The sequence below is a fragment of the Fusarium subglutinans genome (genome assembly GCF_013396075.1).
Source record: "Fusarium subglutinans strain NRRL 66333 chromosome Unknown NRRL66333_c0000016, whole genome shotgun sequence".
NCBI classification, from domain to species: domain Eukaryota; kingdom Fungi; phylum Ascomycota; class Sordariomycetes; order Hypocreales; family Nectriaceae; genus Fusarium; species Fusarium subglutinans.
In genome coordinates this window covers 80938-106010 of record NW_023502079.1, presented here as the reverse complement: position 1 = coordinate 106010, position 25073 = coordinate 80938, and the positions used below count along the sequence as shown (strand labels likewise).

The 25073-nt window shown below is 50.3% G+C and overlaps 5 protein-coding genes across 5 annotated transcripts; 3 read left to right on the top strand and 2 right to left on the bottom strand.

Moving 5' to 3' along the window:
• Nucleotides 1-241: 241 nt before the first annotated feature.
• FSUBG_1852 (lipoate ligase A) lies at nucleotides 242-1497 on the top strand (the record flags this gene model as incomplete). Its single annotated transcript, XM_036679562.1, has 2 exons — nucleotides 242-1207; nucleotides 1264-1497. 2 exons carry the CDS (start codon nucleotides 242-244, stop codon nucleotides 1495-1497), a joined length of 1200 nt encoding a protein of 399 aa, XP_036542495.1.
• Nucleotides 1498-11843: 10346 nt separating this feature from the next.
• Nucleotides 11844-15753, top strand: FSUBG_1851 (CAMKK kinase; the record flags this gene model as incomplete). Its single annotated transcript, XM_036679561.1, has 2 exons — nucleotides 11844-12157; nucleotides 12327-15753. 2 exons carry the CDS (start codon nucleotides 11844-11846, stop codon nucleotides 15751-15753), a joined length of 3741 nt encoding a protein of 1246 aa, XP_036542494.1.
• A 928-nt stretch (nucleotides 15754-16681) lies between these two features.
• Nucleotides 16682-18200, bottom strand: FSUBG_1850 (alpha-1 3 alpha-1 6-mannosyltransferase; the record flags this gene model as incomplete). The annotated part of the gene is made up of 3 exons (XM_036679560.1): nucleotides 16682-17316; nucleotides 17368-17976; nucleotides 18023-18200. 3 exons carry the CDS (start codon nucleotides 18198-18200, stop codon nucleotides 16682-16684), a joined length of 1422 nt encoding a protein of 473 aa, XP_036542493.1.
• Nucleotides 18201-18850: 650 nt separating this feature from the next.
• FSUBG_1849 (enoyl hydratase isomerase) lies at nucleotides 18851-19727 on the top strand (the record flags this gene model as incomplete). The annotated part of the gene is made up of 2 exons (XM_036679558.1): nucleotides 18851-19161; nucleotides 19214-19727. 2 exons carry the CDS (start codon nucleotides 18851-18853, stop codon nucleotides 19725-19727), a joined length of 825 nt encoding a protein of 274 aa, XP_036542492.1.
• Nucleotides 19728-20387: 660 nt separating this feature from the next.
• Nucleotides 20388-23485, bottom strand: FSUBG_1848 (nitrogen assimilation transcription factor nit-4; the record flags this gene model as incomplete). The annotated part of the gene is made up of 2 exons (XM_036679557.1): nucleotides 20388-23214; nucleotides 23376-23485. The coding sequence occupies 2 exons, from the start codon at nucleotides 23483-23485 to the stop codon at nucleotides 20388-20390; spliced, it is 2937 nt and encodes a 978-aa protein (XP_036542491.1).
• Nucleotides 23486-25073: the final 1588 nt, after the last annotated feature.

The window sequence follows — 25073 nt, the reverse complement described above, 5'->3', positions numbered from 1 at the left end:
TTTCAGCGTCCTATTTCCGGTCCGCGGCGGGGTCAGCTTCAATTGGGGTTTTCCGTCTCCGAGGCTGAAAACAACCAAACGTTTGTTTCCTCAACCCTTTTGCTCATTGGATACAATAACTTCAACGACGATCTCATCCATTGCCCTGGATAATACCGTATTTCCGGTCCAATTGCATTGTCCATCTGTGACTCTTCCTTATTAGCTCTCAAATTCTATTCCGATATTGACTCTTGTCGTCATGCTACGGCCCAATCGCTCGTTTTTGGGCTCAACGCCTCGAAACATATCACGACATTTCCTCTCATTGTCAGCCATATCAAGACGCCAATTCACCGATGCAGCTTCTCATTCATCCAATAAGATCCAAGTATATACTTCGACTTCTCGTGATCCCTTCCTGAACCTCTCTGTTGAGCACCATCTTCTCCAGAAGACGCCCCCAGAGTCAACCATACTCTTTCTCTACACCAATGATCCTTGTATTGTCTTTGGTCGAAACCAAAATCCATGGATGGAACTGAATCTTCGGAGACTCGCCCAGTTCCGTAATGATCCTGCAAGCATAGGTTGGACTGGTGGACCAGTGCAGCTTGTCCGTCGTCGTTCAGGGGGAGGCGCTGTTTTTCATGACGAAGGAAATGTCAACTTCAGCGTCATCTGCCCTCCTGCAGTCTTCGACCGGAACAAGCACGCCGAGATGGTCGTAAGGGCTCTCTCCTCTCTTGGAAAACCAAATACGCGTGTCAATGAGCGACACGACATCGTTATAGATATTCCTGACGACCCAATCGGCACCTACAAAATTTCAGGGTCCGCGTATAAACTCACTCGTCTTCGATCTCTTCACCACGGAACGTGTCTCCTCCGTAGCCCAAACCTTACTAACATCTCAGGCATGCTGCGTTCACCAGCTGAGCCGTATATCAAGACTCGTGGCGTCGACAGTGTCCGCAGCCCTGTCCGCAACGTCGGCATCGAGAATGCTGCTTTCGAGGCTGCCGTTGTGGAACAGTTTGCAAGCATGTACGGCGACTTTGATGTCCGGGAGGTCATCAGTGATAAGGTACTTGAGATGGATAGCATCAGCAAAGGGTACGAGGAATTACAGTCGCGGGACTGGATCTATGGCCAGACACCCAAATTCACCTTCTCAACCTTCCCGTACGAGGAGGACCCTCGAGAGCGTCCTCAACTGGACTTTGACGTGAGTGACACACCGCTTGGCAGAGGCATATAACAAAGAAACTAACAGGAACATAGATCAAGCTTCGTTTCGAAGCTAGACACGGTGTCGTAGACAAATTTACAGCCGACGGCCCTTCATCTTCCGCTTCAGAAGATGGCCTGTCAGCACTCACATCATCATCCATCTACAACGTCTCCAGCTGGGGCGCACAGCTTTCCCAAGCTGGCATGGCCGATGGCGACGCGGCAAAGGTCGGGCCATGGATGGACGACATCTTGGGAGTCGACTTCACGAAACCCCAACAATGATGTCGCCGTTCTCTGAATAGGCTGCAACATGATACACGCAATGTCAGAGAGGTCAATACAAGCACTCTCTTCCGTGCTGTCCGTCTCTTTCATACACCACTTCACACTCCGATAATTCCATTATTTTGCCCGGTTCTCTTGTCATGTCTCACTCAGAACGCGAAGGCGAATCCGAATAGACCCGGTGACTGCCTTGCCAATTGGTAATGATTAGCATGTGAACTTGGCACACCATAGTGGGAATGCCCACACACCTTTCGGAGCAGAAGAGAGCGAGGCTGGCTGAGCCTCGCACGCGTCGCGTTCAATCAAAATGTACGCGTTGCACTTCCTTCGCCGCTTCACGGTCTGGGCCATACCTCGAACCAATATTGCTGGAAGCGAGAAACAGATTCCGGTGCCCAACTGGTGGGGAGCTTGGGGGCAGCTAAGAGCATCACATGGCTTGTCAGCCGACCTAGGGTCCAGTCCATCCATCACGCATCGAAATTCCCAACATACGCAGCCTCTCGACAGTGCAGTCTGTGCTCAGCACCACCCTCCTTCAGCCTCCCGCTGCTTGATAGGTGACAGTATTGATCCTGCCTTGCTTCCAAATCCGGCGCACTGTCTAGATCTGATGACATGACTGGCTGGGTGGTTTTGACAAAGATCATTGTGTGGCTGCTAAGAAAGCAGCTGCTTCTGCGGTGAGTATTGTGAGACACTTGGCAAAGGTATTGGAATCAGATCACGGACTGCCGTGGCTGCCGCGTACGAAGCGAAGGAAAGGGGGCAAGACCCCGAAAGATGTATGGGGTTGCAGTCTTGAGCATCAGCTTGCTCGATATCAGGTTTTTTGAGACAAAGATCGACAGCCTTACGAAACAGCAGGCAAAAGGAGGCACAGGGTTCAAGAAATCTCCGGTATCAAGCTGCCTTTGCACTTGCACGAGGCGTGAGCAGTTTTTTGGCAAAAAGAGCTGAAGAGACGTGGTAAAAGCGTTGGTCCTTGTCGTGAAATTATGCAATCCTATGGCGATCTCCTTTTGAGTTCATTCTGTATATTAGCCTTGCTCTACAAAAAAGCCCGGGTTCTTGTTGCAACCTCTTCGGGAGTCTCTTGAGATCTGGAGATGGAGTGTACTAATCCACTCACAGTCTAAGGACATGGGCTCCGAGACATGCATTGATGGTCTCGCGTGGTGATTGCGACTCTATCGATTTCGTCCGCAGCGCTTAGGTTGTTCCGTTTTAGTGTGCTCACCAGAAAGGCGGTGTCAGGAGTTAAGGCTGTGATGATTGTAAGATAGAGGCTATCTTGCACGGGCGCAAAGTTGTGATGAGAGCTGAGTGGCTTCCGCTCTCCTGGGACCCCGGACCCAGACTTTGACCTAGGGCTGATCTGATGTAAGTCGTGTACCGCAGATAAGGCAGGCTATTTTAATATCAGATGTTCGTGTCTTTGACTTGCTTCAAGCAAGGTTCTGAACTGACCCTGTTCATTCGGATGTCTTACCATGGTCATGTTGACCTAAATACGGGTATCGTCGACATTAATCAATACGACCCTGAGTTGGCTTGGGTGATATCCGGATTCGTATCAACGCAACCATCATGAGACACGAGACTATTCCCAAAACTCTTGGGCAAATCGATAGTTGATCTGGGGTACGGTAGCCTGTGAGTAATCAATCAATCAATCAATCATTGACCCTCCAAGATTGCTCACCAAAGACGACATCATATTGACGTTGGACTAAGACATGCCTTGCTTCCCCACACCACCAATACACATGAATGGATGGATGGGTCCATGTCCCCATTTCTATCACCTTCTTCTGGGATCCGCAAAAGCGAGCATGTTGTGCATGAGCACGAGCATGAGCCTACCCCAGCCCCAAGCTCACTCGCCCAACAAATAGCCTATGAAATTGTCTCATTCAACAGTCGACAAGCTGCTCATTCCCGCCCGTGGCGTTCAGGGATGTCTGTCTGTCTCTAATCCAGAGGCGCAGGCACATGTGAAGGCTCAAAAGAAGACTCCTCGACAATCTCAACATCCAGATTTGACCAAGACTGCACCCACCATCTCTATCACCAGACTTCGGAGGAGTAACCTCGACGCCGATTCATGTCGTGTCGATGATGGTATGATGCTGTGTTCATGGCCTAGTGAACGTCAGGGGTGTTGATTAGATCCTCGTCCGTATGTATCTCTCGCTCAACCATGGCGATTTCCATGCGAAGTCCTCGGGTAGGTAGTGGAACTGTTTTGCTTGCTTTTTCTTCAACAGCCCTGTTCCTGGTGTGATGATAATCACTCACACTCGCACCGACGAACCCGGTGAACGTAACAAATCCGCACGTATTTCATTTCAACCATTGAGAGCAGCATTGTTCTATCTTGCTATTCAGATCCCAGCCAGAGGAACCCATATCGTAAACTAGAAACTGTGAGCGAGCGAGTCCAGCAATCCGATCTCACATTAAGGATTGCATAGCAATGTGGCTCAACTATCAACAGCCTCAGAAGTGCTGGGCGATCACCGAGGCTGACGAATCAGTCTAAGCATCATGACCAACTACTACTCGCCTTGATCAGCGGTGACAAGTGTTTATGTGAACCTAGAGTTAAAATAAAGCAGTCAAGTCTATCGTGCTCCGTCCTTAGGGCGAAAGAAAACTTGAGGCCTTAATAACAGATGTCAAAATAAATTCATCAAATAATCCCCCAAGTTTGGAGCAGTTTCCCTGAGTCTTTTCGTCATCGATGATGAAGATCCCAATTTTTTTTCTTCCCTCAGTCCGAATGGCTTATGGAGCACCATCTCCGGGAATTAGTGCGTCTTTCATTTTGGCTGCCGTGTTCTGCTGGATCTGAAGATCTATTTGCAGTTCTGGTCAGTCAGTTTCTGTCTGGGGGAGGGGTACCAAGGTTTATTAGCCATCGTCTGTCTGTGCCCTCATACAGGGGTAAGGCTGGTTGGTATCTGCGAGCAATCCCATGAGATACCTTGGGGCCAAGTCCTTTCACAGTGCACTTTGTTCATTGCCTTGGCACACAAGCATGTCAGGAGTTAGCTGCCAGAAGAGTCAGCCGAAATGGCTTAGACCAGAGAATACAGTGTGCCTCTTGATTGTAGCCTTGACCCTGAACTTATGACGAATCATTTTTTTATGATATCAAAAGAAGAGTCATTGGGTGATTGGGGAAATGCGTCGTGTATGTACTGTACGACGGTAGACCAAGACCTGCAGCGTAATACTGATGACTATCATTTCTGGAGACAGGCAGTAAGGTGTGCGCAATTGCCGAGAACGAGGGTAGCAAAAGTTGAAGTCACCAACATTCGATAGTAGGACGAGCGTTTGATGCAGTCTGGTGTGACAACCGTTGTTGATGAAAGGCGTTGATCAACATTGACGGGCATTGTGATAGCACGGACTGCAAGGCCTTTATCAGATATGACAGGGCCAAACATCCCGAATTGGAAATAAGAATATCACCCTGTACTCCGTTGAGAGCAGCTAAAGTGCGTGAGAGATGGTAATTAGTTAATCGTTCAAGATGTGCAGTGGCCACGAATCGTCTTTCTCCAGCGACTCTCCCCATGAATATTATTCGTCAGCCTATGGCTGAAGTCCCCGTCTTACCATTTTTGGCATCTTCGACTCGGCAATGTAACACCCCGGAACCGCCTTTCAAGAACATGACGAAACAAGTGCAGCGCCTCATTCGCTGGAATTGTGGAAGACACCATCCTGCTCTACCGTCGCTTACGGCGGGATCAACGTTTCCAGGTACGGTACGGACGGAGAAGCTGACCAAGGTTCTTCAAGACCAACGGCAATCAGCGGGCATCCAGAATTCCTTTTTCTGTTACATAGAAGGGTTCTTGATAATCACATCTGACTCTGGTAGTATGTCCGGCATGTCTGTCATGTTAGGAACCGTAGGGCGTTCTTCGACCCATACAAATAACAGCCATTTCTATGATAATCGAGTTGATATAATTTGATATGCCACAATTTCGAGTTATGGCCTAGTAAAATATCTGGGAAATCACTGTAGCACCCCCTGCCGCTTGCTGTGCATTGTGCCCATGCAATGCAGTCAGGGTCAGGGTCGACTTGGAGCGGGATCATTCGTCTGCCGATTCTGTGCTGGTTTTGCGATGGCCACGTTCAGATCAGTTAACATCCGCCACGTTAGATGCAGGAACTCGAAGCGCCATGGTGCATTCTCTTGAGTGCACGGTATGACATAGCGGACATGTCTCGAATAGGGAATCCCACGGAAAGACATGTATTACCGCACAGATGTCACCTCATTGGTGGATCAAGATCTCTCTGAAGTTTGATGGTAGCAAAGAAGTAGGCATGTATCTGGAGACCCGGCTTGCATGAATCTGCGGCACGCTTAGCTCTCTTTTCTTCCTGAGCTGTTGCTCGAGATCGAATGAGGTTAATAACAACAATCGCCACGAGAGTGAACAGAAGCTGGTCCGTGGCCTCGGCTCTTATTATGGGACGGAACGACAAATGCACGGTTGTCAGGCAGGGATAACTGGTGCGGGTTGGGGCCATCGTCAAAGCGGCAACCACCCCACTATCGACGACCCATCGCGCGCTAATAGTTGAGTTGCTGTTGCGAGCTATTCCATCGAGCCTCTGATGGTTGATATTATCTTGGTTTGTATGTCACAGGAAGCGCATCGAAGTGGCACGCTCCCCAGCTCATAGCTCATACTGCCTCGATGCCAATTGCACTTGGTGTGGATGATGGCGTTGTCAGGCGGGCCGAAATCGGCCAGAAAGAGTGTGATGGCAATGCCTTTGGGAGTTCAGAGTCATCCAGGCCTGATCTATACAGAGATCGAAGGAGCACAGCGTCGTATCTCTGCATGCGCCTCTTTCACTTCGAACCCTGGTCTACTAATACAACGGGTAGTCCAACTGAATCGAGACCGAAGCAGGCGCCTGCAGACTGTAGTATTGTCTCCCAGGGTTGTGACATGCGAGCAGAGCAACGCGACAACATCCCGACCAGCGCCGACAAGCAGCGTAAAGGAAGAGCGGCAGTCAGGCCACTAAGCAAAAAGCCTCCCAATAAGGTTTCGGGCTTCTTGAACGATCCAACCACGAGGCGCGGAGCCAGCCATCGTTGTGCAACTGCGGCGTTGTTGAGGGGACAAGAGGTAAGGCGCCGCGCTGACAGTTTCTTGGTCCCTTCAGGGTGACGATGATATCGAAAATCGAGAAAAGAGGTTGTATACGTACAGTAGGGTATCCCTGCTTCGCCTCCCCTGTCAAGCTGGCTACCAGCCCCTGACGGTGCTCCATTACCCAGCGACTTCCCCAAAGGACGGGCCCGCTCGGTGCTCCGCTCATCGTCCGAGCCGGCCCGGTGTTGAGACGCTCTGGTGGTTGTGAGGTGGTTTCTAAAGGTCGGAGCCACAAAACCCCCTCAACCTGAATGCAATGAGGACCCTGTCTTTGTTCCATGAAGCGGTTTGCGTTTCCTTCTTGCGGGGAAAACTACCCAAGTAACAAAATTTGAATCCAGTGAGCTGAATGGGGCCATCTCAGTATGGTACTCTGTACAAAGGCAGAAATTAGCAACAAGTGGCTCCATAGTTAAAATTGAGCATGCCAAGATCAATCCAAGGTCTCGCGACCTCTGCACAGGTAGCCTGACAATAGACGCGTGAATGTGTTTTTGCAGCAGATTACCAGGTAGGAGATTTGTATCGAGCCTTGCTTGAAGGAGTTTCACCTCCGGCTGAGAGCTCGAAGAATGCAAAAATGGCCCAAGAAATCCATGAATGAAATAATTTGCCTATTAGGACCCCTGCTTCCTGATGGCGTTCTGAGACATGAGAAATGCAGGCTCGCTCAGGTAAAATCAGGTTCCTTGAGGTGCATCTGTGAAAGCCACTCAGACGCTGGATTGTCATTTGCCATTAGAGACAATCCTTATCGTTGCTTCAGCTAGCCTCGAATTTCTTGTCATCAAGAGCTTGGGCTAGATCCACTCGATGTCTTGTCCGTTAGTTGTGTATCCTCATCACAGGTGCTAGTGGTGGTTAAACTACCAGCTACGGAGTAGACTAGCTCAGAGTCCTGATCAAGTGATATTGAACGTGACTGCCGCTATGGTCTCCTCAAAATCTCGGGGGGTGCGGGTGTGTCCTTCTTAGTGGCTAAGTTGTGATCTGGCGAGTGAATGCTGGGCTCTGTCGGGCCTCTGTGTGGTATCGTGAAGATGCCTGACGGTCGAGATTTGGAGGTTAAGCTTGAACAAGAAGAAACAGTTCCATCTTGGGATGACGAGGATCAGAGAGTGGATGCAGACTTCCGTAGTGTGGCGGGGAAGATGCAGCTACCCAAGTTGGTCAGGTACGCAGTTGAAGAAGGAGAGGAGAGGAAGGTAGGATGGAACGGGCGGACATCAACTGCCTGCCTGCCGGGACGGGAGTCGACTGCTCGATGCTACCCTAAAGTGCCCGCCCACCATGTTTAGGTAGGTCTGCGATGGCATCGTCTTGTGATGATGAGCCATTCGAGAACGCTACAGTAGCATGATCACTACGGAGTACACTGATGGCCTTTAACCTCGTCCATCTTCTGGGGCTAGGATTAATGGAAGGAACGTCCGCCAAACACGGAGCAACGACCGGCGGGGGCCGGATGCCGGTCTTGTGCAGCTGCATGCATATACCTACAACACGGCCAGTCTGGACAGTAAAGTGCAGACAAAAAGAATCCAGACGCTAAAATACGACAACAGGGTACGGTACAGCGTGCGTGCGTGTTGGTACGGGAGTAAAACCGATAATTAAATGGAGTAGCCATCGTGGCGAGTCATTTACCAATAATTTCCAACAATAGAGCCTCATACGTACATAAACATGAACTCATCATGTCGAGTATGAATGAACGATCTAACTATTATGCGTTCTTCACCGATAGATGCGCATGGAATGCATGTGATTCAGACATACGAGGCGTAGTTGGCCAAGCCAAGCATGAATCAAACGACGGACCCTAAGCCCGGAGGTTGGAAATAAAAAGGGGCAGCGAAGAATTGCCGACTCTGATCGACACAGCGGACTGGCTAGTTCGTCGTGGTGCCAGGGTGCAAGACGCTCTAAGTGAAGTCTATCTCCGGCCATACTGTTGATCTTGGCAACCACATGTCATTGAACTGCTGTGCAACGTATCGCAATTATGCACAGCAGTCCATATCTATCGACTCGTAATGAGGATATATTTGTGACTCGCTTGAGAAGCTGAGTCTCACAAGACATTGAACCGTTCAGGGTCACTGCGTTTCGAGGCTGACCGTTTGCAACTGAGACTTGAACTGGCACGCGAGCACCACCCGTTTTCGTAGAACCTCACCCTGGAAGCACTGGACGTTCGTGTATGAACAGTATGAACCAAAATAAAACAAAAATATTATTCAGACCAGATGCCGTACCCTTGCAGATAGAGGGACCTGAATTAACTTCGGCCCTACAGTCCATGACGCAGACAACGGCGTTTAGGGCGGCGTAGAAATACCGCCAGCGCTTCTGATGCGACATGGACAACTTCCGCTGAATCTCTGAAACGAGGCTTTTTGAATTCCAATCTGTTGGTTAGCAGAGTAGAGGGTAAGACATGACTAAGCCAGGATGCCCCGACTTTGATCTCAGGTACGCCAGAGACAAAAGCAAAGAAACAATGAGCGAAAAAAAACCTGCATTCAGAGACGCGGATCTTATCGGGCTGGGACAGGGGAGCAAAACTAATGCCCCAGCAATATGGGTCCATTCAAAGACATCGCAGGCCTAGCCAAGCCACCGAACCCCAACGCGAACGAGTTGGGAAATCGCAGACACACCGAAGTTGAAAATGGTAAACTACCATTGGCTCGATGACAATTGCTTATCCTGTCGTCCATTCGTTGTGCCTGGTGTTATCTTATCACTTTCTTCGCTTGAAGCTGAGTAAATTGAGTTTGAGACTTCGCTTCAGGGGCTCGCAATGATCCAGATCAATCGTTGTGAGCTGTGCAAGTGAAGCATTCACAGCAGCCCCAGTGATGTGCTTGAGGAATCTCCTGGAAATTCCCACAGACTCATGGATCTTTCCAAGGCTCCGACAGCTGGAGAGATGCATCATGGCCTGGGAAGGTAAGGTACCATAAACTAAGTTCCCGTCCCCAGCGAAACGCTGCCCCACTGACAGCAGCAATACTTTCTCAGATACGGTTTGAGGGCAGTGTCTGTACAGTATGCTTGGGCACCGTCTGCGATGTTTTCGGGCTCTGAAGACGCCCGCAGTGCCCTCGATGGCACAGTCTTACAGTACGAATCAGAAGCCCGCGATATGGGTAGCTCAGGTATCCCTTAGTGCCACTTCTTCTCCAGCATCACCGCCTCCCGCACTTTGACCCGCAATCGCTTCGCTTGAGCCTTGCTTGTCTTGTCTGTTCGAGTTCCCTGGCTGTCTCCATTGCGTCAGCTACTCGAGATAGTTTAGGACCTCCAAGGTTGAGTTTTGAGCTCTTGTCCAGTACGTGTGAGTTCCCACCAGATATAATCATGGAGTCCAATCAAATATTATTGAGTTGTAAGCCAATTGTCCAAGTCTCCAGATACCCATGCACTCAATTAGAAATCACAAACCATGCACCTCACGTATTCTTGGGACGTGGTGAGCTTAGCACAACAATGAATTGACTTCGACCATAGAAGGGTTGTCCGAGGGAATTATCGCACTTGGGTAGAATGTCTCCGTCCAGTCAGATGGCGTCAGGGCCTCCATTGAGCAAACCGGGCATTTTTTAACCAATCTCAAGCGCCCATCGGTGTTACTCTTTCTGCAGCGCTGCAGAGGACACTGTAAATCGTCAAGCCCAAAGCCATCCTAGCCAGCCCAAGCGTTGCCAAGACATGTCGGACAAGGCCAGGAAATGCTCAGTGCTGGCTCGCTTGAGAGAGCCCTCGTCGGTCATGCCTAGGGAAAGCCTCGCTACTCACTAGTGGTGGCTTGATGTTGAGAAATTGCGTCGAATGATGAGCCAAGCCAAGATACGTTTCGAGATAACCTCATCTATACTTTTGTCGAGAGATGACCACGCCAGCGGCGACGGCGACGACGTGTGCTAGAGAGCGAGGAACGGAGCGGATGGAGGAGCGAGCAGGGGCCAAATCCTTGAAGGCGGCCGGTCCACTCTGTACTCCAGCAGAAACAGACATCGCTGTCACAAAAAGAGTGAAAAAGGCGGCGTTCAGGGGAGTGGAGGTAAGGAGCCCACACCCTTTCTGTATCTGGATGGCTTGGCTTGGCTCGTCGAGAAGAGAAGAGACGGTGATAGCTACTACGTAGGCCATAGATACCTAACTCGGTAGACAGGTACCTGACGGCATTAGGTTTTCATTTGAAAGTCAGATTCGAGATAACTGCGCGGTTTATTGACTTGTTGTGCTGGCAATGAATGAGTCGTCTTTTCTGCTGGGGACAACGAAACCTCGGTCGGGCTGGGCGAAAACGGAACAGATTTGTGTGTGTGTTGTATTTTGGTGACGCTGGACGGTGGACGGTGGCCGCTACTGACTGGAGATTCTGGACGAGGTGGAGTGGACAAGGTTGAGGGGTGAAGCTGCAGTGTTTGAGGGCAGTGGATCTAACAGCGTATCTTTGAATTTGGGCCAGGGTTGATCTGAAGATGGTGAGGGAGAGAGGGCATGGCGCCATGGGTTGAAGCACGGACCAGAAGATTTCCTCGGAGCTCGCACAGTAGAGACTTACCAGATTGGTACCGCTATCAGATCGAGTTCGGCTGCGACAACCACTGGCCCTTCTTTTCCACGGTCGCCACTACGAACCACACCATTCAGACTTGTAGCGAGAGATGGGCCTAGTAAAAGAGACGGACACTGTGCCTTCCCACTCACAGGCAGTTCCATGCCCACCTCCATCATCACCAACTCCACTGGGTCCAGTCCAACACCAACACCAACACCACTAATAAAATATCCACACCCCCAAACATACAAGACCTGTTCTCTCTTATTGCACTGCTCCACTTGCTCTACTCTTTTGTCCAGCCTATTTTACCAACTACTCCAGTCACCATCTCAACCTCTCCTCTCACCAAATCTCTCGTTCCTCAACTTCAACGTCTTGGGCGTTTTCGATCCTCACTCCGCCTCGATATACGCTTCTCTCTACACGCGACAATGGTACTATAGATCGATTCCTCGTCACATCCCGTTGTGACTTCAGCAACTCACGGCCCGCCTGTGCGAGCCTTCTGCACTCCCCTTCAGCATGTCGAGGCGACAACAGCCGCTCCAACAATCTCGCCCATCATGGATCCTTCACAGTACTACCAGCACCATCATCACCACTCTCACCGTCATCACCACAAATCTCTATCGCAGCAACAGTCGTCCGCCTCCCTCTCGTCGACGGCTCGCGGAGCCCCGCCGCTGCACACCCATCTCCCCTCCTCTTCATCCATGCCTTTGAGGACCGCCAACAGCACTCCGATGTCTTCGCCAGGACTTTTCAGCCCTTCGCCTTCTAGGCAGAATCTCGTCACCTCCGTATCCGAGAACAACACACCTCCCAATTACACCCAAAGTCCCCTCTTGCACCCTTTGCAGATGCACAAAGTTAGAGAGTAAGCATTTCAAACTGCGATGGGAATATCGTATCGCAGTTGTCCGCCTTTTTTTCGCTTGTTTCGCTTCCAATCGGCTTTGCTCGCCTATAGCGGGGGAGACGGCCAGGGAGCCTGGCATGCACCAACCGTTTCACTTATCAGACACTAACGTATTTGTCAATCATAGGACACACAAGGCCCTTATTGACTCAGATACCGCCACCGGCCGCAAGCTCATTAACCAATATGAAGTGATTGAAGAAATTGGCCGTGGAATGCATGGCAAAGTCAAGCTGGCTCGCAACCTCGAAACAGGCGAAAATGTGGCTATCAAGATCATCCCACGTTTCTCTAAAAAGCGACGCCTTGGAAAGGTTACAGCAAAGTCTCCCCAAGACAAGACGAAGAAGGAAATCGCCATCTTGAAGAAGATCCGTCACCCGAATGTCGTTGCCCTCCTCGAAGTCATTGACGACCCTGAGCTCAAGAAGATTTATATGGTACTTGAGCATGTGGAACTCGGTGAAGTTGTGTGGCGCAAGAAGGGTCTCCCTCACATTTGTCTATTCGAACGACGACGCATAGAACGCGAAATGCGAGGCGAGCTCCCAACTCCCGAGGAGGACCGCTACGAACAACTACTCGAACATCGCCAGGCTATCAAGCAAATGAAACGAGCCAAGATGGCACAGAATTACCCAGGCCAGATGAACTGGAGTTTCGAGAATGGAGGGGCCGACGAGCCTAGCAGCAGTCTAGGAAGCCAGTCTCGCATATCCTCCATGCAAGACTTTGCCGTCAGTGATGGATTACCTTCGAGACCTACTTCACGACAAACCTTCCGCGATGAACAAAGGGCACATTCACGATCACGATCTGTTGTTTCGTCAACTCGGGCTGTTGAAGATCCTGACGAGTTCATCAACTGGGAAGACGATATGGAAACCCCCAGCGCTCTCCGATCAAATCCCACTTCGAGTACTGCGTTGGATGGCACCATGTACGGTCCGTACGTCGACGAAGGTTTCCGAGGACGTTCTCCCAGCATGGCTGATTCGATTATATCACACATGTCCTCTCTTGATTTCAACCCTCAACAGCACGACCCCTTCTCAGACGATTTCTCTTACGTCCCATGCTTCACCTTTGACCAAGCTCGATCAACTTTCAGAGATACTGTTCTCGGTCTTGAATACTTGCATTATCAAGGTGTCGTCCACCGCGATATCAAGCCAGCCAATCTCTTGTGGAGTAAAGATCATCGCGTCAAGATTTCTGACTTTGGTGTCTCCTACTTTGGTCGACCTATTCGAGATGGCGAATTTGACGATACAGTATCCGAATCTGAGGCCAAGGATTTCGACGATGATCTTGAACTTGCCAAGACAGTCGGTACACCTGCGTTCTTTGCCCCCGAGTTGTGCTACACCGATTTGGACACAGAACAACCCAAGGTTTCAGAACAAATCGACGTTTGGTCTCTTGGTGTGACACTTTACTGTCTGATCTACGCTCGAATCCCCTTCCTCGCCGAAGATGAATTTCAGATGTTCCGAAAGATCGCAACAGAGGAAGTCTACATCCCCAAGCGCCGCTTAATGCCTGTTCACCCTTCAACCTCTCCAGCCGCCACCTCCCTCTACAAGCGCCAGAACATGCACCCATACCGTGACGACAACGACTTGGTCTATGAAGAAGTCGACAACCTTCTTGTTGACCTGCTGCGACAAATGCTCACCAAGAACCCCGAAAAGCGAATTCGACTTCGAGACATTAAGCGCCATCCATGGGTCGTCCAGGATATCATGAACCCTATCGGATGGCTCGACGATACTGATCCTGCTCGCCCTTCTTCCGGTCGAAAGATCCAAGTCGACGAGAGGGAAATGTCATCCGCCGTTGTGCCTCTTACCTTTCTGGAGCGTGCTCGCTCGGTGGTCAAGAAGGCTGTTGGCAAGGTAATGCACCCCCTTGTAGAACGAAGTGATAGCAAAACGCGACATAGAGCCAACAGTAGTGCTGCTAGCTCCACCGGCGACAACGTAAGCATGTACAATAACGGACCCCCGACTCCTCATGGGCAGTATCGCGAGAACCGACGCAAGAGTCTCCGTCCTGACGACTACTTCACGAGTGCATTGCGAGATGCCGCCGCAGCGCCCGAACATCCTCTCTCAGTCAGCCAATCTGTCAGCCCACAGCCAGAATCAGTCATATATGACCCGTTGGCGACTGTTCTCCCCGAAGCTGGCGTTTACCGAGGCCATCATCATGCTCATAGCGAGAGCGAGTCGATACGCGAACCCGAGAAGTCATCATCAGCAGCCTCTCTATGGCCATTCCATCGTCATGCTCACAGCCACGGACACACCAAAACCACTCAACACTGGCTCCATCTTGGTTCCCCCATGCCCATCTCTCAAACCACTCCTACTACCCCCTACTTCCCCAGCCCAGTCGACGGACCAGATGATTCTGGTGCCGAGACAGTCCGAAAGACTCGCGACCTGGACTTGATGGATTCCATGGATGAAAGCTCACGGTCCAAATCGGTCGACCGAGGCCTCTTCTCCAGTTCAGATAAACGCGCTGAACCCAAGGTGGGCGTCAATACTACTGTTGCCCCTGGTAGTGTCCAAGCACCACCGCGTCATGGAAGACGACCTGTCAAGTCCGTTGATTTGGGCAAGGGATCCCATCATAGACGCCTGGAAGCTTCTATACTCTCTTCATCTCTTGCTGCCGCCGCTGGTCAACAGTATAGCCACGCGATTCCAACACACTCTCCTGAACCTTGCAACAAGGCCAGACCCCGATCTCTTCAGAGAATGGATAGTGCTCCGATTACAAGAACGTCACCACCTCGTTACTCGGAAGACCTCTGCATGCGACGATGTGATCGACAGGCTGAACACATCAGTTACTCTTGCCCACCCTCACCTATTCAGGAGGAATGGACCCGAGATGAACCACTCCCACGCGCAGATACCATGCCCACTACTAAGTCGTCAAGTGTCGATTCAATGGAGGCCTTGGTCACCCCATCGACTAGCCCCAGTGTCACCAGCCCTGTCTCAGCACTCCCTTCTACAGCCAGCACATCAGAGCGGATGTTGGCATTCCAGTCTGACCCCTCTCTGCCAGCCTTGCTCAGCGGTGCCAGCTCCGTTTCAGCCGACATGGAAGCCGAGCTGTTGTGCAAGCCAGGCATTGTTAGTGCCCACCCACAACTACTCGAAACCACCGACAGTCTGACGCCACCGGTTTTTGACAAGGAACCCAATAGCTTCCCTATCGATCATGTGTACGGCAATGCTCCTGCTATGGATAGTGGTTCTCTTGCTGTCCATCTCGAAGGTGGTGCGCGGGACTCGGTGACTAGCACTCCCGTTGCCCGGCCTGTCGACGATGATTTCGACGACGATGGCAGCGATGACGGGATCTTGCTCATTGCCACCAAGTCAAAGAAGAAGCCAGCGCAAACTACGTCACGACCTCCAGTCTTCAACCCTCGAAGACGTGACACCAACATAAGCATTGCGAGCACCGAAACTGCCAAGAAGGTGCCGACCTCTGCATATGGTGACGAGGGGACGTCACCCTATGACACATGATACCCCTTCCCCGTTTCGTGGCATATTTATTAAGTTCATTTATTTCTCTTATCACATACTTTGTCAGATGCCAGACAAGCACTGAGAGCCTTTTCCATTATGGGATGAGTTGCTTCTTCAGTTGCCTGGAGAAATGTTTTGGAGCATGAGGCCTTCGCTTTGCACAAAGCTTGGCATCACATCAGGTGTTTTCTTGTTATTAGATCGTTGCTCACATCCCAGAAAGGGATTGTTACTGCATTGCTATTTTATGGCATATCATGGGTGGCTCACTTGCTATAAAGATTTATCCCGTGTTGTTTTTTTGGGACGGATAGTTGTTCGTGGGCGGGATGTATGGATGAGGAAATGAGAATAATGATGGGTTTATGAGCTGGAATGAATCGAGAAGGAGGAGGACAAGGATAAATATGTATCGGATCAAAGGCAGAGAGGCCCAGAACGTCACCGCTTCGTCGGAAGCCAGTCCTATGTTGACGGACGCATTGTTTATATATATATATATGACGAGAAGAAGGAGGAATAAGAATGAAACCCTTGCATATTCTCATGCTGGGCTATATACAGCGGCATCAGAGCAGCCTGCCCTGGGCAACAGGGAGGCTCGCGTACATTTGCATAGATACGGTGGAGAGATTTATTGTTTTCTTTGGTTGGATATCATTCCATCTATTGAAGATTTGTGTCGGTGCTGTGCATCTGACACTGTTAATATTAGCCCGATGAAACTGCAGAACTCTGAGCTTTATATGTCAGCCTACCTACGTAAACTTTTATAAGCTTACATTAACTAATATGAGCCGATGCAAAATTGTATAAACTTGTATAAACTTGTATAAACTCAGGTAAACAAACATATGTGTACTTATATATACTAGAAGTGAAACTGAGTTCAATGGTATATTAAAATAATAACTATGCATGTCCGCTAAACGGCAAATTCCGATACTATCTCTTCCTTTCTGCTAGCAAGAAGCGCTGAAACCACCAGTCCCAAAACACACACCACCAAGACTCCAGCAGCGTTGACGACTGTTCGCATGGCAGAGACGGGGGGCTTCTTGCCGACGATATCAACCAGGATCTCATCAAAGCGCTTGGCCATCTGCTCTCGCCCAAACAACTCCTTCACTCTCGCAGCGCCCTTATCGCCCATCTTCTGCACCTCAGCGTCGCTAAGTTTCAGCGCACTGCGCACGACATCAGCCCAGGCATCTACGTCCTTGGGCGATCGCAACCATCCCGTCTCGCCATCAACGATTGTTTCTACGGGGCCACCTGAGTCGGCAGCTAGTACTGGTGTTCGAGCAAGCATGGCTTCTAGGGGTACGATGCCGAAATGTTCGTTGGCGGGTGTGTACAGAAGAATGCGTGCGGAGCGGAGGAGCGATGCTTTGAGGGAGTTGGGGATCGAGAGGAGGAAGAGAACGGGAACGTTTGCAGGCGTAGATAGAGCGGTAATGAGGGTCTTTGTGGTGAGGTGTTCGAGACCGTGGGAAGAGGCGAGAGCCTCGAGTTCAGAGTGATATTGGACATTCTCAGCGACGCGAGGATCGTAGCCGCCTAATAATAAGTCAGTATTGCTTTCGGACTAGAAGCTCATGTCTGTCATACCTGCAAGAATGAGCCTGCAGCCCTTGCGCTCAGCTTCAGGAATGGCAGCAAAGGCCTTGATCGCAAGACCAATATCCTTCTTCCTCTCAAAGCGGTTGATACTGAGGATAATCTTCTCCCCCTTAAACGGGACATCACCATCACTGCCAACATCCTCTTTGTCCCTGACTTCCGTATCGACACAAGGATACACCACCTTCGTTTCCGTGCGCTTCTTCAGATTCGGCCACGTATTGTTTACCACGCCCTTTGTGAAACCCGAGTTCACAGCCACAGCGCTCGCAAATCCCATGGTCCATTCCTCGAGCCAGTCAAACGGACGTCGATACAAGCGCTTGAGGGCAGATTCGCGGCCCTGCGCGAGGAGAAGATCGGGGAAGTGGCAGTAGAAGAGGATTGGCGAGGATGGAGCGATGTAGCGCATTAGAGGCAGGCCTGCGGAGAGCTGATCGACGATAAAGGCGCGGGGTCGTAGGGCTTGTAGTTCGCCGCTGAGAGCAATGTGGATGAGAAGATGGACATGGCGAAGGATGGCGCAGAGGATTGTGAGGCGTGAGAGGATAGACATTGGGACCAGCCAGTGGCCGCGAACACGAACATCGAGGGTTCCTAGTACTGTTAGTCAACTCATATACAAAAGTCTTGGGATCATTACCATCACGACACTCATCGAAGCAATGCTTCGGATCGCAGTGATTCGTAAATATCACGACCCGATGTCCCCTCTCCTGCAAGCCGACCGCAGCATCGACGACGAGACGCTCAGCACCTCCAATTCCAAGATCAGGATGGAAGAAGATGACGGAGTCTTTGTCTTTGGCGTCTGAAGCCATGATCGCGCGTCTTCGTTTTTGGTGGTGGTTATGAGAGGCTACGTACGGTGTTTGGTTAGTGGGGGTTTTTTTGGAGGAAATGAAAGCTCCAGTGGGGCTTGACAAGAAGGCCTGCTATTGGCCGGTGATAGTTAGGTAAGGGGACTTTTATCCTGAGCGGTGAAAAAGACTCAGGCACGTTTAGTGTATTCTAGTGGAGGTTTAGACCAATTTATTCTGGCACCCTCATTTGCCTCGAGGTTGGGATGCGTGGCCGTCATGGGAAGTGGGACTGTTTCATCATGAGCGGTACGTATCCTTACCCCAGAATCTTTAAATGGTTCACATGCAAGATACTCGAGGCATCTAGTTAGACAAACAATTAATACATTATTCATAATAATCCTTAGACTCGGGTATAATTACCAAATCTTACTCCTCAGTATGTCAATCTATGGAATTTCTTGTATCATGTGATCTCTCATATGCCGAGAAGCCCTTCTCAGATTCATCATGTATCTCACTTACCCCAAGCATAAGGTATATCCACAAGCCGAGGTGTTTTCCTTAGCCGGCCTTCTACTCCACGGGCTCTTATACCAACCAACAACGCCCACTCTCCCTCACAACCTCTCGTCTCACTCTCAAATCAGTCCCAAAAAAAAGAAAAGATGTCTACTCTCTTCACACTCCCCATCGCGAAATGCGGCGCCCATCCCGGCGGAACTCTCACATGCACAGAACCCTCACCGAGAGTCTACCTCCTCACCCTCCTCTCACCACCCGACAACCGTCTTACAACACCCGTTCTCAAAGCCTTTCTGAACGCTCTTGATATTATCGAGTTTGGCTACCCTCACGGTGTTGTAGCGACTACTTCTGGAATTCCAAAGTTTTATAGTAATGGTCTTGATCTTGAACATGCTGTTGCGACAGAGGGTTTCTGGCCTTTGCTCTACGATGTCTGGGCTCGTTTCTTGACGTACGTTTACTATAATACTGGGTGCTTATGAGTGGCCTGCTGACTGTTTTAGATACCCTATGCCTACAGTGGCTCTCATGAACGGCCACGCTTTCGCAGGCGGTCTCATGCTCGCCACAGCCCAAGACTATCGCCTCGCGCCAACCCCACGAGGTTTCCTCTGTCTCAACGAGCTCGTCTTCGGCGCACCCCTCAAACCCGCCATGTCAGCTCTCTTCCGCATCAAGTACTCCCACTCAACCTACCGAAGCCTCGTCCTCGAAGCCAAGCGCTTCACAGGCGAGGATGCCTTGGCAGCTGGCATCGCCGACGGTCTTGCGCCCAAGGGCCTCGAAGACCTGCTCAACTTTATCAAGGAGAAGGAACTCATTGACAAGAGCAAGTCTGGTGTTTACGGCGTGTTGAAAATGGAGATGTACGCTGGTTTGGTCGAGTTTATGAGGGGGCCTGCTATGGAGGCGCATGAGCAGAGATTTGAGGAGGCGCAGAGTAGGGAGGGTGAGAGGAAGGAGTTTGGAAAGGTTTGGTATGAGCAGTGGTTGAAGGATACCAAGGCCAAGTTGTAGATGGTTGTTGTACGATGTATGTGTGGATATATCTGTCGTGCTGGCGGAGTTTTGATGATCTAGTGGTAGGCTTGCTCTCATATACCAACATATCGACCCCCTCATGTAGGACCTACCTTTATATACTAAAATCACTCTGTATATCATCGGCGAAGAGTGGTGTAGGGGTATCTACCTATAAACCTATAAACCTTCTAAAATCCGAACCTAAATCCTAAAACTCTCTTCCCTGCACCACTTTTCGTTTTTGCAGTTCGCATGTTCGAATTCAGGGTCCAGGATCTATGGTGGCCCTGCGATGCTTTTTTGTCGAGACGAAAGGCTTACAGACTTCACGTCCATACTAACTCTGCATTCATGTCCTCACGAGTCACGTCTCTTCAGTATGTAGACCACTACCGCATTACCCTAGAGGTACAGGCGAGTGCTATCAAATATGTAGGTACCAAGCAACATATCATTAAAAGCCAAGCCGATATCCATACACCCACTGCGCCAAGCCCGATCTTAGGAAACTTGGTATAACTTATTAGCCCCTATTTTATTGCTCCCACCAAACGCCATATATGCGTACCAAATACGCCTCATAAATATACCAAGCCATCCCTCGTGGGTATATGCGATTTGACATGCTCAGATCTATTATATATGTCCGCCGAATCAATGACCGCCCTGACCCATGTGCGGATGCTGGTGCTCAAAAAGGCTCAACACATCTGAAGGTATGTAGTCTAACCAAGGCCCCATCATGTCTGATTGCTGCAGCCCCAGAGCAGCAATATCTATATCCTGGCTGTCGAAGGTGATGCCATCCATGCTCCCCATATTTCCCCAGGGCATCGCATATGGGAAACTCGTTTGGCCAAAATACATGGCGTTTGCCCCTGAAAGAGTCGTGGCTGGGTTCACGCCATTTTCAGCCATCGCTGTCGGTGGCGAGACACTATAAGTATCGAAAGCAGTAGAAGGTGGATTTGTCGGCGTAAACCTCGACCCAGTGGTGTAAATGTCGTTAGCCTCACAGTCCTCGGGCAACCCATCGAACTGGACAGTAGGACGCGTCTGCGTACTCGTTGCTGAAAGGTTCGAAGTTCGACGAGGCACAACTGGGCGGGACGATTGCCGCACAGCTGAGACATTGGGCTGGGGATAAGCTGGCGCAAGCATGCCAGTTGAGTTTGGTAAACTCTGTCGAATAGGGTCAAATATCATATTGCCAGGTGGTGTACTAGGAGCTCGTGTCGGCTGTGAAGTTTGAGCTCCAGTTCCTGGCGTCGAGTCTCGATTTTGATACATGAGTGTCAGGCTCGAGTTTGGAGAGTTAGCGGTTCCCGCCAAAGTCCATGCTATAGGCGGACCTGACATTCTTGGCGATGCCTTATTCTCGAATTTGGGGAACGGGTTGTTCAATGCACCACTGCTACTCTTGCGTCCAGCTTTAGTGCTCTCATACTCTTCTGCTGTGTACGTTTCGCAATCCCAGATTCCTTTGGCCCTCTGGTCCAAAGCAGTGATGATGTAGGTAGCTCCACCCCAGTACATTTGCACTTGCTGCAGAGAATTAAAGCACTTTTGGTAGTTCTGGTTTGCTGCTGAAGCTAATAAGGAGTGTCGCGAGGTTTTGGCCTCTCGCGGTTTATTGCCTCCTGAGGCATCCGGATGATACCCACCTGGGGGTGAGTTGGCCCGTGAGGGTGAGCTTGATGCGTTTGCGCTTGACTCCATCACAAAGGCGCAAGCTGCGATGTAGATTGGCTGACTAACAAAAGGATTTCCAATGAAACTCTTGGAGTCTATCAAGTCTGCAAAAGACAAGATGTCGCAAATCGTTTTTGCGCTGCTCATGCTGAGCTCGCGACTGTCTGGTAAGAGCTGTAACTCACTGCGGAGTTCAGCAAAGGGTGTAAGGAGTGTCGGCTGATGAAGGATGATGAAGAGGGCATGGAACCAGAAATGCAGCAGGATGAATGTGGTGCCCTGGCCTGCTCCCAAATACGCTTTGAAGTTGTTTACATTAAACTGTAGCCGCCAATCCCAACTCTTGTAGAGCCTAGTCAGTTCATGCTCCATCTCACCAAGCTTGTCCCACGTCTCCTTGGTGAGATCCTGCGCATTGCGAATCTTGTTGAGGACGTCGCATACCCGTCCGTAGAGGTGAATTATTTGGAGGAAGATCGGATAGGGTGCTGGCCAACCTGTTGCAGGGTCGATAAAGGGCTCTGGGAATGAGAGTTCCAAGTCGTCATCTCGAAATGTGACAGGTCGTCCCGTACCTGACGAGATGACACGATCAAGGATAAAAACTGCCCAAAATGTATCCATCCTTTCTTGTACGAGCTCCTTTTGCTCCTGAGCACTCAGCTGACTTGATTCACCTCCTTTCGCCTCCGAGTTTCCTTCGTCAACTGGATGGCGGCCCCAGTTCTGGGAATACAAAGCGTCCTTCTCGCCATGGTACTGAACTCCCACCTCTTTTTGCAAACCCAGGTCGACAGCCATGCGAATAGCAAGCCCGAGATACATCCAGAGAGCGCTGTCCTGGCTTGCTCCAAAGCCCTCATAGGCCATAAGGAGACAAGCTTGCACAGCACCAACAGTCGGACAAGGGAACGTATCAACAGTGGCTTGTCTGGCTCTTTGCGCAAACACTGCGCCCCTTTCCATCCTTGGCATTTTGTCGTTTCCGTTTGTAAGGATTGGTGAGTCGGAGAACCTGGCGGCCAAAGCGCATATTGAATCAACGAGAATCGGTTCAACTCTCTTTTCTTTCACCATCCGTAAGAACTTTGACTGTCGAAGAAATGGGTAACTGGAGCCCATTTGCACGAAGAAGGTGTTGATGAGACTGATTATTAGTGGGTGAACTGGAGCTGAATCGTTGGGGTCGTATGTAGGTAGTTCCTCGCTGACCACATCGCTCCCAACAGCTGAGCTGCTCCCTTGCGGCCCGCTATGTGTTGATATCGGTGATGTCCCAGCCAGTGAACCAGCAGCCGAGCGCCGGCGGTCGCGCACAGAAACAACCATTTGTTTAAACCCAGGTACGATAGCAGTTGGGCCAAAGTATCGAAAATAGGGGACGCGGTGACTTTCGGAACGTCGCACAGCAGTAGGAGAAGTTGGTAGAGCGGAAGGGTGGTGGCCATTCTGCGCCGTCGCATTCGGGGTTTCGTGGTCCTCAACCTTGGGATCGATCATGTTTGCGAGCGACATTGTCGTCCCTGAAGTTGCATGTGAATTTGAAGTTTCAAGCACGTGCTGTGCTGGCACAGACGCCTTCTCGATCTTGATATTCTCATCATGGTAGTGGCGGGATTCGTGCTCGTCTCGTTCGTGGGCCTGCTTATCCAACGGTGATGGTTTCTCACAATCCTCCCTCTTGATTTCCTCAGGGTATCCTAGACATTGGTGGCCGTTCTTGGTACAGGTCGAGCAGACAGGCCGTTCGCCAGCGCATCTCGTCTTTCGTTTTCGACAGGTCAAACACCTGAGCCGCAAAGGGGTTAGCACCTGGCAATTGGGTCGAGGAAGAGTCGGTATTGGGTAACAGGAAGGATAGACCAGAGGACGATATACTGTGGAAAGGAGACAGTCATGCGACTCGTTCTGTGTCACGATGTTATGGTGGTACGACCGGAGTATACTTACGCAGCGTTGATTCTGCGCCGCTTAGAAGGCGGTTGTCCTTGATTATGTACAAAACGAATCGGACGCGGTGGCGGCGGAACCGAATCCGATGTATTTGTCTGGGTGCTCATGACTTAGAACATGGTGATGCTTCTCCTGAGGGTCGTGTAGTTGGGCGCAGAAGCGGACGGTCGTTGGGAGTTGAAGAAGCCCGGCGCAATATGGAGCCAGGCGAGTTTAAGCGATCCGAGTATGATGACGAGTGACAAGCTGACCGGCGGGGTTCGACGTCTTTCCGGGCGTGTTGCAGAAAACTGTGGCTGTTGATGTTGGGCAAATATGCAGCAGGTGGCGAGGCAATGCAACCTCGGAGAAGGGAGACGCAAGGGATGCGAATGCGACAGGAGACTTGTTGCGATGTTCCTAAGTTCTAGGAGAAGGAGTTAAACTGGTATTCCCGTATATGAGACAAAAGCCTTAAAGCTAGGCAAAGGCGCATCAGTGGCTGAGGAGCATGTTCTGGATTGGGTTTGGGTAATCAATCAGGAACATGAAACTAATAAGCGACGGCACAGAATGAAGCTCGTGAGGTAGGCCAGGGGTTTTGAGATTAGGCGATGAGAGGGGAGTTGACGAAGACTTTAGTGGTGAGTTGTGCCGTGACGTAAGAGAAGACAGATATAATTGAGTAACAATTAAGACAAAGGTATTAAGAAAATATGACTAGAAAAAAGGATGAAAGGGAAGAAGAGACAATGACACAACGAATATGATTGCGAAAGTGGACGACAGGGAATTGAGTCTGGTCTAGTCTGGGGACCGGGGATGGTGTTTAGGCAGGTGGGGTAATTGCTCATGTGGAGAGAAAGAACTGCAAAGCTCAAGCCTCAAGTGATCAGAGACATACGCAATACTCGAGGTTTGACTTACAAGCTAATATCCTCCTATTTCACCGACAACAGGTGTAAGTTGTAGGAGGAGAGAAAAGGAGAGAAATATCTAAAGAGAAAAAAGCAAGGGGCCAATACAACACAACTCAACACAACACGACACGACACGACATAACAAAACTGGGCATCAAAAAAACCAACATCGTCACATCAGTGGCAATAAATAAGTACCATTACCATTAGCCTTGATCCCTCTCTCACACCTCATGAGATCTCTCCTCTTTTCCCTCCCTCAATCCCACTCCCATTCATCCTCAGCCCTTTCCCACGGATTCTTCTCATCCAATCCTCATCCTCCAACTCCTCTTTCAAGTTTCTTCTGTCCCTGTTCCCCTTTCCTAGCCGTCGCCCCCAACCTTGTTAGTGAGAACCAACGTAACGGCCCGCTGGCCGCCCTTGTTCAGCCCCCTCCAAGGACCACGATGATGCTCTTGTGCTTTGCATATTGTGTCTCACCTATGTATTCGTGCAGATGGGGTTTATATTACTACATGTCTAGGTATATGCATTGCATAATTGGATTCCTCGCATACGGACCATTCTCTTCCAAGTCCGGCCTGCTCTCTAAGCGAATTGACTGCAGGTTGGTGACAGACGATCTCATTGTTTCATCTTGAGTGATAGAGAGTTCACCCCACGCCGCTAGACAGTTGTCAATCCCATGATCCGACAGACAGCCATCCCGAATAAGCCGTCCGTTACATGGATATTATAAAGCCAAGAAACCGGACTTATTAATTAACTTTGGTCCCAGAATGCGGGGAAGGCA